Raw genomic sequence first — 14,028 nt, 5'->3', positions numbered from 1 at the left:
GAGTTGACTCATTTCTTATTCATGAATGTTGTTCTTCGTGCTGTGAGTTGCCAATGGAATACATTTAGTCCATACTTAATTACAATCATTATCATTTTATTATTGGAAGCAACTCAAGTCGGCTTTAGAATACAGAATGTACTATTGTCTTGCAAATATTCTCAGAGCAGATGGACTTTGCTCAGCTCTCAAGGTACTTTGTAAATTAATATGTCAGTTGTGTATATCGGTACGACCTCAGTTGTGAATAAGTTGTGACGTATAGGAAGGGCAAACTTGGAAGCTCTGTCTTTTTACCAAATAAGCAGGTATGCATATCAAACACTGTGCACTTGTACTTAATCTGAGCAGCACATCGCACCGGGGATGTGGAATGAGACTGTGTAGGTGTCTGAAATATCTGAATTGGTTAAACAACGCTTTCTTAAACCTTTTCTTTTTTCATGAATTCTGCCAATGTGAAGCCAAGTGTGCTTTTAAAAGAACTCATCCCTGAAACACTTTATAATTGCTACACAATTAACCTTAATAAAGAAAGAGCAAATATTTAAGAAATAGTTTATTAAGACTGAATTAAGCTTTGTAACTATTTAATACTCTAACCATAACTATAAACCTTAAGCCCTAAAGCCACACTGTGTAACATTTTATTTCCACAGCAGTGTGAAATAAAAGCAACACATTATTCTGGTTGTGTTTATTGCATGTGCTTACTGTGAGCGCTGCAGGCTTGCATCTCCATAAACCTGACTCTTATTAGGCCAGGAGGCAGACGTCCTCCTACTTGTGTCCATAGAAATCTTGTTCCTTTGGCTTTAATATTCCACAGTATGCATAAAAACAAAGTTACAAAGAAAGATTCTAACTTTCTATTTCAATGGAATCACGAAGTTGATGTGTCACCTTTAGAAAGTACTAACGCTGAATCATTCTTAATCATGTTTATTCAAATGAAGGTTTAGTAAATGTAACTGAATTATTTTAAATGTGAAATAGAATTAAAGTGAAAATGTATTCCTAATTTTAAACAACTTTTAAGTAAAAACACAATAGTAGTCGGAAAAGCTGTATAGACAAAGTGAAAAGGAGGGAAGAAAGAAGTCAATTGTACATGAGTGCTAACAATCAAGAAAATGTGTGTAATTAATAGATTTGGGTTTTAAGCACAATACTTTACCCCAAATGACACAATCAACATCTCTCAGAGTTGAAAGCTGTCATTTGGCAAATAGCTTTAGCGATGTTGTTTCTAAGTGACAAGAGTAACAATCAAGTCATTGAATTGAACTAAAGGCTAGGGCTGCAGTACGTGAGAGCATTTGGGAGCGGAGGCGTGTGTTGAGCTGCAATTTTTTTGAGCACATAACAGGAAGAAGAAAAAAAAATCCAGTCATATAGTGAAAGAGAAAAGACAAGACAACGGGAATTGGAAAAAAATAGTTGATGGACAGTCAGGGACCGATCTATTTTCTGCCAGGCGTGCGGCAGTCGATACAATGCTAGTCATTACGCCGCTCCACACCGCTCTGCAAAAACATGGCGGTCTGGTGGGGTCCATACAGATGACAAGGTTTGAAAAGAATATCTCTTAGATCAGAAGGGCCACAGCGCAGGCCTATGGAGGTTATATGGCGCTTCTACTGGTATGTTTTAAAAGTCATGTTTCGGTGCACTACAGTGATAGCGGATCATGGCTAACAGTGACAACCAACATATTCACAGGACTGGAGTTGAGCATATCCCCTGGGCTTCTCTGAGCTGGGATTACAATGTTCCAGCTAGAATAGTGAGCTTGCATTCTCCAAAGGGTGGGGCAATCGGATAATGCCGTAATAGCTGGGGACAATTATAAAGAATACCTCATGCTAAGTGGGAACCTATTAAAGAAAATTAATAGAAATGTGATTTGATGTTAGCCAGGCATTACATTCCCAGAGCTCATATGGCTTCCCAGAGAATTCTTTGCAGATTCTCTTTGTATTTCAAGGTGGATTTTTTACCCCCGTGTGCATACATACAATAGGTGACCAAGATCCAGGCTCAGGATGGGTATCTCTGTATTTGTATTGGTCACTATAATTTCTATGTCAACTTATCGTTCAATATTCAAAAGTAATATTTTGTCTGGACGAGTTGGGATTTTATGTGGTAAGTACCATGTTTGAGCTTAAGGCTGCCACACACTACAGGATTTTTCAGTCTTAAGTGATTTTTAAATGTGCGACAAAAAGAGCACACCACAGACAAGAGGAGAATCTTACGAGATTTTAAATCTATGATTGCAAAGACTGCAGCAGGATATAGCTGTGGAGGAGGAGATGCCGCAGTTTATATTTACAACTTTACAAGTGGTGAGTAATAAATTCTCCTCATTATTTTCGCTATTTCCGGAGCTGAGTTTGTATCTTGTGCCTCTGTGTCCGTCACTCCATCTGCCCCTGACGCTCTGTTTTATTGGATGTTGCCGTAGCAATGTTTGGTCGTTACCATATGAGAAAGCAGCTCAGAATCGCACTGAGACCACACACGAGGAGCACAGTGGCTTCAGAATCGTGTATGAAGAAACAAAGTCGGGTTTCGCCTCCCTGAACTCGGATTGAAGCAAATCATAGTCTAAATCGGGCAAATTCTCCTATAGTGTGTGGCGGCCTTTAGAGGTCAAACAAGTAACTTCTTTGGCTGATTAGAAATACTGAAATGTTTATTTTCATTGATTTATAGCATTTTTTAACATTAACATTTTAACAGTGTTATTTAGAAAACAGTTTCCTTGGATTTCCTGTTTTAAGGTAATGTTTGAATATTATTGTTTATACAAATATTTGGAGAAACATGACACATGTTTATCACACTTTAAAATGTGTTATTGTGGTCAATTTGTGAAGCTACGTTGGTTTTGATGTGAATGAGCGTTCAGGTGGTAAAGTATCCACTGATCTGAAGACTAGTGGTGTGAATCCTGCGCTCCACATAAATATCATTAGTTGAGCGTTCAGATTGCTGACACTCTGGGCAAGTGTCAATCACAGACGTCTGAACTCTGGAGTCCAAGTAGAATACTAACAAATATACCAAAATTACATCATGACTTTTACAGGTGAAGTAAACAACAGATTATTTCATTGTGTTAAGTTTTTTTTGTTGTTTTGTTTTTAATTGAAACTGATCACTAAGCGGTGGCTATAATGCTATACACTACTTGATGCACATGCAGGCTTTGTAAGAGTGGATACATGGTTTCAGATAGGAAGTAGTACGCACCAGAACAAAAGCTCTACCATCATCTTTGTTGTTCATTTTTGCTTCCTCTTCTAAGTTTAAAGACAGCAAGGCCAGCTTTTGATTGCAGTCACTTGTTCTTGACGGCTTCTAATTTGGCTGTCAATCAGATTACTACAGAATCCAAGCTGCAGTTTTAGCTATTTTATGACATTTCCGGAGACAATAGCCGGCACAGGGGACAGAATGTAATTACCATCAGAGCATGTGGTGAAAATTTAATAAGTTAATTTGCGGCGGTGGCAGTGGAGAGTGTCAACAGAAGAGAAAGAAGCAGTGAGATATGCCTGGGGGGATGTATGTACGAGTATATACTGTACTGTCTGCAGATGGTTCAATGCTGAAAGTCCATCGGTCATTTTGTTGCGCTCCTTGGCTGCTCTGGGACTGACTGGATGGGTGACAAATTTGGCCCCTGTCCTGTGCTGTGATGCACTACAATAACCACAATGCATCATGGTTTACAACTGAAATGTCACAGAGTTTCGATCAGTCTTGTTTTATAGGATACAGTATGTTAAAGGTGAGGGATTAATCACAACTGAATCATAGTCGTAATATGGACGCTTACAATTAGCAAACTGCAAAGACTAATATTATTTAGGCTATAAAATGTCAACATTCTGTCTCCATGATCATGTATAAAAGCTGCTGGCATGTGGTAACACAGGAAGTACTCCACTGTGTTTTTAAACTCCATACACCTTTACTACACAATCATTGGGATGATTAATATATAATAATTTATATATAATATATTTCAGTAGTATCTCTAAGAATAATATATGGGCAAACAAGATAATTACTGTAATTAAAATGGAATCAACAGGGACATTTCTGGCCACAATGGCCCCCTGAAATCTGACCAGCCACCCGGTGTATCTGGACATGCCCTTAGGAATCAAAATGAGAAAAGCTGCAACTATAGGCAGTGTAAAGCCTGCAAACAGCAATACATTCTGTTGACATTCATTTCATTATTTCTTATTTTGCTGACCTTGTAGTTTTACAAACATGTTTTGAATGTATGAGATTTTTTACTCAGCCAGCCAGAACCACACGTTTTGAAAACATTTTTACAAAGATGTATCTGGAGCTGCATCTTGTCTCCCTGCTTTCAGGAGGGTGTGATTGACAGGAAGATTAACTAATCAGACGCATGCTCCATTTGTGTCAAAAACAAATATGGCTACTTACATAAAAAAAGGAGAAAAAAACAAATTAACTGGACTGAGAAACAGGGTGAATTTTTCTCAGAATCAACAATCTAAACACCAAACTGTTATTTGTCTCAGATAAAGTTAAATATTTTGACCTGAATGACATGAGAATTGAGGAGACGTCTTCCACATTTAAGACATAGACTGTATATATAAATGGACATAGCTAATGCTCTAGCTTGGCATATTCCAAGTTTGCAGACAGGCGCTTGCGACTCCTTCTGACCCTGGTTCCTGCTGACTTGCATGGGAATATTTTGGCCCCTTTCTTTGTACCTGCTGCAGTAAGCCTCGTCATTTTGGTCTTAAAATGTTCATATGAACCTATTCTACATGATCCTGGTGTTTTTATTTCACTATTTTGTCCGTTAAAAAAAATCCTATTCCTTATATAGAACCTGACTCCAGATTCGCCCCTGTAACCGTGAGCATTGTGAGCCTCATATGACTGGAGCTGAACACTATGGGTGACGTCACACTCGCTTAGTCCACTTCTTTATACAGTTTATGAGACACACATGCTGCAAATTAGCAGCTGTGGCTGGAAGTTTGGACAGAGGATTTTTGCTCTCTATTCTCCGATTCCACTGGCTGTTCTGGTGATGAGATTTTTACATTGGTATTCATATTTCAATCTTCTCTAATCTTCATTAAAATGTTAATGTGCTTAGTCATGTTGTGAGGGCACTATGAACATATTGGAAAACATTTATTTTCGTCCATAATTGTGCTGCCCTAGCCCCTGGTCATGTTAGAATGTGCACTTAAAATGTATAATATCTGACCTTTTTTATTCCAACAGTCCAATGCACCCAGGGCAGGTCCAGAGGGCAAACTGTATGTCCACCCAATAGTACAAACTCCTAATGTAGATAGTTAGTAAGATCATAGCTGTATCATTGCTGAGGGTGTTATTTTCCGTATCGTGTTGTGCTCAGATGGAGGCCAGCCTTTCATGTGGGCTGCAGGCGATATTCCTGCTAATTGGCTACATCAGTTTCACTTGGTTTGGAGCCGTGCAACACCTCATTGCATCCTAAATGTACCTGCATAATATGCCTGTTCGCTCGGATACAGCAGATTTTTCTATCCAGCTGTAAATTATTCTTTGAGCCTGTCAGTGTCATTATTGCCAGATTTATTTCAGGCCATATCAGAATGAGTCGTGTCGAAATAAATCCGTAAAAAGCTAATGCAGGAAAAGCTTATGGATACTGCAATTTATTTCTTGCATTTGATGGTCTGTATTTATGGGTTTCAGAGTGATGGAAAATTAGGACTATTGTCATAGCAAAAAATTATTTTAAAGTAAATGTTTTATCTTTTGCATTGTCAAAAGTCTTCAAAATGGTCCCTATAAAGAGGCAGATGAAACCCATGAATATTGTATGAATATGTGTGATGTCCTGTATATTGCAATATAATAATTCTGCTTAAAATATATATGTCTGTATGTGTGTATGTACGTTAAAAAGATTTACATGACTTAAAGCACTTTACAACATAGAAGCATTCACAGTCATCCTACTTGTATGCAGCCAATGGGTGAAGAGTCTTGTTCAAGGACACAGCAGTATGCACTGCCAATAATGAGTGCCAACATTTTTGCAATTTTTGTTTTTCAATCCAGTTGTATGTATTACTACGGCAAGTTTCATATTGATACAGATACTGAAGCCTTGCGCATAGAGACTTGTCTTCTATACTATACTATACTATACTTTTGTACTATACTATCTGTATTATCTTGTCTCATTGTCTTCACTACACCCCAACTTCAACTGATCTAAACTGCCTTTTTTTTTTCTCTTTTTTTTTTTTAGGTTTAGATTAAATTTTTATTTTCAGTATGAGAATCCATACTTTTCAATTCCTCAGTCGGTATAAATCAGTCCATCCATCACTACCATGAGATGTCCAACAAACACAAGTTTGATATAACCTAAAGCAGTGTGTTTAGTTTGCTTCACATACAGCAGTTACAGTGACTTAAACATCTATCTTTGAAGCACTGTCTAAGACTGCCTGTCTAATTTGTGCTGTTTGGTCCAGTGAGATGTGTTGTTTTTGCTTCTTCAGTGTACCATTAAAGTTGCTCTAGAGTCTATGTAAGCACATTGTACACTGCCCTAAAGCCGGCGGAACAAAAAGCGTCTGTACATGGATCCAACAGACAGTCTGATAACCTTTTAATGTGAAAGCCTCCGCTCTGTGGTCGTCAACAGGCTTTTATTTCATGCAATCAGTCCAGCAGCAGGCTCACTGATTAGCTCTCTTTAACAACACACCAGCATACAAGTGTTCGGGCATCAGCAGCACAGGCAAGGATGCAGGAAAAGACTCATTTCAGGAATGAATCAGAAAAACAACTAATACTAGTAAATGCTGCTGGTTGTGAAGTTGATTTTATTAGTGCTGCTAACCGTGACACAGGTTAGACAGTCAATTAGCAGGATTCAGATTATTACAGTTGTGGCAGACAAATTTATATTTTGTAGTGTCCATGTATAGGGTTGGGCGATAGGACAAAAATAATTTCACACAAACATTATATTCAGTGAGTGAGTGACATCATTATCATTATGTTTTCCTTTATGATTCAATACTGTACAGTATACACTATACTATACAGTATGTACAGTAGATACTGTATACCATATTAATAATAACTATTATCATTATTATTATGTTTTCTTTACGTCATTCAAGTGAATGGGTCAAAAACAGTTTATCATGAGCCTGTGTGAAAGGCTCATACAATTGTTTGGTATTATTTATCTGCATTGGGTAAACATATTAAGTCAGGCTTTGTTTTAATGGGATGAAATACGCGGGCCACATCAACCACACTAATCATTTAAAATAAGTCCAATGCAAATGTGGAGATTACTTAGGCAAATGAGTTCATTAGAAGCAAATATTTAGTGTCAACACATGCACCCAGTGCACTGGGAGTAAATACAAAGTCTTAATGAGATTGTGTTGTTTATTTGTAAGTGGGGCCCTAGTGTTAAAGCAGTTAATCTGTAGGTGTCCAATTTGACCTGACATATCTGTTCTATTTTCATTTGTACATTCACTACATTTGTGATACTGAATTGGAAAAAAGTTGAATTATTTCTGCAACTTTGAAACCAACAACATAAATACAATTGCCAAAAGTTCTGAATATTATTAGGATGTCCAGTAATTCCCAAAGTTCCATCCAGCTAACTCATTCCATGTGTTCTCCTCTCTTCTGTAGTCCTTTGAAATCCTTATAATCCTTATAAAATAAATAGACGTCTAATGTAAATATTTGGTGAACTATGATGCTATCGACTAAATGACTAAAGGTCTACAGCCCTGTTACAGAACCTTTAATTAGGAGCTTGCAGTTTGCAGAGGTCAAAATGGTACTCACACTGGACGTTGAGCTGGATGGAGGAGTTGGTCATGCCCACCACGTTCTCGGCAATGCAGGTCAGCTGGAAGTTGTTGTCATCACGACTGATGTTGAACAGAGTCAGGTTTATGGAGTGGATGTTGGGCCAATACACGTTTGACTGTGGAGGAGACAACATGTAAGACACAGATGCTACAGTGTAGATTTACACCATGGAAATATAAAGCATTCTGGAGATGAACCAAAAATACTGATGCCAATGAGCGCGCGCATTACTTCCTGAATACTGGCCTAACTACTGCTGCTAGAGCTGAGCAAGTACGGGCTTAGAGAGGGGCTAGGATAAATCTTACAAAGCTAACTTTTCGGTGCTTTGATAATCTAAAAAGTTCATATTGTAAAACTACCAAAGAATCCCTGCAAAACTCCTTTGTGAATATCTTTGTGAAAACTGCGGATGCCCTATCAGCTGAACATGTGCAGTGCATTGTGCTCTATGGCAAAATTCTTCCTGGTCTAGAGCTCCTTAGAGTTGCAGCACCTATGGAGCAGCCACTAGTCAGTTTCGCAAAGGGACAGGGGGGAGTGTCTTATCCATTTCTTATTCCATTTTAGGAAAAAATGCCTTAAAACAATCACTACAGGCAAAAATGTAATTACCATGTCAGAGCATAAATAAGAATACATTGCAACAAAGTGATATCCCTGTCATCATCTTTTTTAAACAAACCCCACTAACAAAGAGTATCTTTTTCAAGCACGTAAATATTTTTCTATTTTATATTAAAATCCTCAATGTACTGTACCATTTGCTTTGTCGACAGAGCTGTAAACCCTTGGCTTTCCCTAAATGAGCTTCTTGATGAAGTCACCTTAAATGGTTTTCACTTCACTTCAAAGAATGCAATAGGGTTCAAAGCAAAGGGCGGCTATTTTTAAATTGTTTTTTATCTAGTTTTTATCTATGCCTTCAGTGAGAATCTACAATGTACATAATAATGAAAATAAAGAAAAAGAAAAGAAAAGTGTGTCCAAACATTTGACTGGTAGTGTATATAGGTTAGCTGATATGCAAGTGGACCATACATTATCCCTATGGTGAAATTGGTCTTCTGCATTTGAGTCATCATGTTCTCCACCTGTCAGGAGCAGTGGGTGCCTCTAAACATATAGACTTCTGCCTTATAATTAGTAACTTAGCTAACTGTGTATGTTTTATGGCTTCTCATGTTTCCAGGGAATCAAACCCAGCACTGTTACTGTGTTTTTAGACCAATTTCAACCCCCCCTCAGAATATTTATAGTATTGTATGTATGAAGCTTTCTCATGCCGTCACATCACTTCTTATTTTGGTCTCGACATTGCTGAGTTAAAAGTGTCCCTTGTATTAACTTGACAGTGATTTGAGTGGGCAGGCCAGAGTTAGGTATAACACACACACACACACTCTACTCTGTGCTTGCAGCTATGGCACAGTCAGGTCTCCCACATTTGTCCTGATGAGCTACAGTTCCCTCCTTCCTCAGACAGAAGAGCCCCAGGCGCTGCTAACTTTCATGTGAGCTTTAAAGACACTGAAGACTAATACAGCCACAGCTATTTGGGGAAATGGGACTTCTCCTGTTGTGGTGGTCTATCTCTGCAGTAGTTATTGTGCTGACAATCCCTGAGGCCCATCGTGTGGTGGGAGAATTCATCCGGGCTGTATTGGTTGGTAAAAGTGTGTGTTTGTGGAATGGATTCAAAATTACATTGCGTTTTTCTTTTCTGTTTGGGAAGACCAATATGCTACAAAAAGTTGCTAAGGGATTACTCACAATTAAATGTATTTAGCGTCACAACTTTTTGAATGACGATAGGATTCACATTAATATCACATTATAATAAACAGGGATCACAACCTTCATGTACTATAACACAACCTAAAATGAAAAATAATGAACAATTGGGATTTAAAAGTTGTTATTAATAGAATAAATTCCGCTCTAACTCTTCAGCAGCTGTTCAGTCTAGTGATAGGCGGTACCATTTTGTTTCAAAGTAATACCAAGTAATGCAACAAGAAGTATTGCAATAACAATCCAATATTTAGAATTTTGTTTTCTGCCACCTGCTGCCGTGTTGGTTGTAGTTTCTAATGTAAACCAAAGTAAGCTCCAAATGAAACATTCAATAGCTGACCAAAGGATCAATAGTATCAGTTTTTTAGGATTATAATTTTTACTAACTCTGTGAAAAGTGATGGAAAAGCCTTTAGATACACTATTGCACCAACTACCCCAATATCCTTGTGATATCTGCTTTGCCATCTGGCCTGTGTGAAATAAGTTGGCAAAAAATATTAGTAGATTACATTAACACAACCACAGGCAGTGGTGGGAAGTGACTTAATACATGTATCGATTGTATTCTGAATACTTAGTAACTGTACCTGTATTCCGGTACAGTTACTTTTTCTTTTTATGGTATTCAGAATACAGTTACATTTCTAAAATCAAAGGAATACATTACTGTACCTGAAATATAAAACACTGCTTTGGTGGTGAGTGCTATTATGTAATTGTGTAATTAAGTGTAATTTTTCCTTCTATGATAAATAAATGCAATGCAATGCTGTTATCAATCCTAAATTGCGTCTTTACACTATAATTTAAATGTGACCCTGCATGAAAGTATTTGGTATATATATTCAGAATGTATCAGAATATATTACAAAATACATTTTAATGGAGTTATTTCATATTCTGTAACTAAATACATTTTCAAAGTATTCTTCCCATCACTGATCATAAGGTTGCCCCAAGGGCATTGAAGGATTGGTCAAATGTAGAAGACAAATGTCCCTACGAAACTATAAAATGCACCTTAACCAGTTTGACTCATTATTGATATGAGGTTAGCATGAGCTTTCTTTCCAGTTCCATACCAGGTGTGTGTTGATGGAGTGAAGTCCGCCCACAGTCCAGTCCACTTCGGGCAGGGGGGATCCAGAGCCGTTACAGCTCACTGTCACATTGTCTCCCTCTGTGGCCAGAACGCTGCTATGGCTCACACTGATCTCAGGCAAATCTGAAAAAACAGAAATGCACAGTTAGGTTACCATACTTCTTGGGGACATTACATTGACTTACATGGATTTCCTGGAGATTAAACTTTGCTATAGTTACTGCTTGCCTATAACCTTGACCTAAACCAATATATCTGTACTTTAAAGAAGACATAACATGTATTCTTGTTGCTTTAAAAATGCTTTTGGTCAGTATAAGTGTAGTAATAGTTTATGGATAGCGTAGAACTCTGAATTTTTACATTTAACGCAACAATCCAGGCAAAATGAAAACGTAGCATTTTTGAGTGCTCAAAGAAGAGAATTTTTGGTCCATGGATTAATAAAACAGGCATAATTGAAACAAAATAATGAATGTGCTTAATGTGTGTCCTTTAAATCACGTTGTCGCTCTAATGATGAACAGATTTATATCATGATGACCTGATCTTTTCCCCATGAAAGAGCCAGGTCCCTGTGATGTGAGTGTTATGGCTCCTGGCCTCCACGTAGCCTGTGTTTGTTCCCATGTAAATCTGCTGTGGGAGCCCTGGCTTCTGGTTGGTGGACTGTTCTAAACCCTTGAACCTGGCTGGCTTCTGTGCCGCCTCTGCCTTAACTCCTGGCCAATCAAACTCCTCTGCCTGTTGCCATTGCTCCCATAAAAAGCCACGCCCATCCACTTGCTCCTGGCTGCTGGGATTTCACTTGAACTGCATGTCACTCATATCTGTATCTCTTATGTGTCATCAGTCACTCTGTGGTTTGTTTCTGTGGCTGTGACTTTGTTCTTTTGAGACACTCGTGCCTTTTGTTAACGTGGCTCTAGTTTTGTTGTCACTTTGATTTTATGTAATTTTGCATGAGACACTCGTAGTCATGCATGACCTCTGCATTTTTGTTCACTTAATCTTGTTTTTCTAAGTTTTAGTCATCACTAAGTTCAGTTTGAAGCTCCTCTGTTGTTTAACCTTGTAAATATCCTCTTGTAAATAGATCACTTTTGATTCCCTTAAATTTACCCTTTTCAATCCTGTTAAATTAAATTGCTTTATTGAACCATTATACATCTTGTTTTTTGTTACCACTCTCACCTAGCAAGCTGGGTCGTGAACAGATTTTAGTCCACACAGTGCGATAAATACCCACACACTTCTCCCAGCCCAATCGGCTCCTGTCAGCGCTCGTGTCTGCACAGTTACACACCAAATCAATTAATCACTTTTCATTAATGTAATAAGAGCGCTACAAAGGAACACGGGCACACACACATGCAGAGGATGTCACCGGGATGAGTCACCAGTGCGGATTCTATGCACCCCTAACCCTGTCACTCCTCCTCAGCTCCTCTCCTACTTCCTACGTCCTTCCTATTCCACCTTTCACCCTCGTCCCTCCCGCGCTGTCTCTTCTCTTTTCACTCTTCACTGACTCTCCATTCTCGTCTCTTGTGTTCATGTTGAACAGAAGACCGCAGGAGGAACAGCCAAATCACATGTTGGTATAGCACCAATTAGCTTTTGGGTAAGTCTGTCACAATAACATATTTAGAAGCACAGTGTATTGCTACTGAAAATATCAAAATAAACAATAATATTGAAATAACCTCAGTGAACTATTTTTAATGTACTCTATTGTTAAAAGGTACAGGCTGCAACAGATAACTATGAACAATGAACACATCACACTGGGGGTGTTCTACGTGTATCTCTTTTTGTTCAGAATGTTCAGTTACATGCTGAGACAATGCACACAACACAAAAAAGAAGTGCTTTCGGTTAGCTTCACACCCCCAGGGATTGTTGATGGCATCAGCTGCAAAGTATCAGTTGCAGAAAAAGTACACATAATAAATATTGAGCCCCAAAACATTCAGTCTATTAGTTATCAAACAATAAGTTGATATAATAAGTATTGTGACCTACTTTTAGCAGATGGCTCAGTGTATGTCAATAAAAATCATAGTGAAAAACATAGAGGTCTTTTTATCTTAGGAACATTAACATGGAGCAAAGGATTGCTGTCTGTATACTTTTTCCTTTCATGTAGATTATAAAACATATAATTATGGGCTTCATGATAATTTTGCCCTCTACCCATATACTAGTGCTGTTATCAAATAGTGACAGATGGAGGAAGTTGAACAGCTACGCCCCCAACTACTTTCTAGTTTTCACAAAGCCTTTCACACATCTTTATTCCTTGTGGATGAATTTATACTTTAAACTTTCAAGACTGTGAAGATAAATTTACTGTTATGGCAACAACAACAAAAACCCAAGCACATTTTTGGACAAAACGCACCTTTTTTTGTTACACACTGACACCAGCTCTTTTGTTTGTTTTGTTTCCTTTTTCGGTGAGTATGCTTCATTTGAAAGGACAGCAGATGATATAGGGGTTAAAGAATGGGGAGCACATTCAGCCCATTAAACGGGGAATCAAACTCTCAACCCCTTCAGCTGGAAAAGAGCCTTGAATTTACGCTGCTGCTAAGATCAATCATCTACCAAGCGGCAAAACAAGATGAGTAATCAGCAAATCTCAGCATGTATTTCCACATTTGCCATTGATCAAAAAGGTTCAAAAAGGTTCATAATGAGAAGAGCACACAATAGCCTATTTTGTTCACAAATTGCTGCTTTAACATTAAAGGAAACAAAAGGATACAACTATACTAAGGAAAGATATTGTTTCCATGTATCTGAGCAACATTTGCTGTCTACTGTGAGCATGAAAATAAGTTGTGTACAGTCTTCTGTCCAAAGCACTTTATTTTGCCATAATCAGGAAGTCCGTGTTAGTATGCTAGTTGTTGTTAGCTTTACCACTACAGCAAATCTCTGCAATGGTCTCTGAGAGTTGTAAAAATCACTATAAACCAGAGGTGGGGACTTACATGTCGTGACATGGACTTGAGTCAGAAAGACTTGACAATTTTTGAGTTACAATTTGAGTTACAACTGAGTTACAATTTTTAGAACTTGAGACTTGACTTGATAAAACAGACTAAGACTTGGGACTTGGTTTGAACTTTGGACTTGGACAGTTTGACTCAGACTTTAGGCCTGTGACTTGAGAAGACTTGATAATTCTG

General features: G+C 38.0%; 1 protein-coding gene across 2 annotated transcripts in view; it reads right to left on the bottom strand.

Moving 5' to 3' along the window:
- ntrk3b (neurotrophic tyrosine kinase, receptor, type 3b) overlaps nt 1-14,028 on the bottom strand; it is a 279,414-nt gene that overhangs the window by 137,127 nt on the left and 128,259 nt on the right. For both annotated transcript variants that reach the window (XM_055154591.1, XM_055154590.1), the window contains exons 6-7: nt 10,812-10,954; nt 7,903-8,044 (exon numbers count right to left, since the gene is read on the bottom strand). In XM_055154591.1, the coding sequence (XP_055010566.1) occupies nt 7,903-8,044; nt 10,812-10,954 (285 nt within the window). The remainder of the gene's footprint in view (nt 1-7,902; nt 8,045-10,811; nt 10,955-14,028) is intronic.

This window comes from Boleophthalmus pectinirostris, unplaced genomic scaffold (assembly GCF_026225935.1).
Source record: "Boleophthalmus pectinirostris isolate CB_2022bp ecotype Guang Dong unplaced genomic scaffold, ASM2622593v1 HiC_scaffold_19, whole genome shotgun sequence".
Classification (NCBI taxonomy): domain Eukaryota; kingdom Metazoa; phylum Chordata; class Actinopteri; order Gobiiformes; family Gobiidae; genus Boleophthalmus; species Boleophthalmus pectinirostris.
This window is presented reverse-complemented; position numbering and strand designations above follow the sequence as displayed.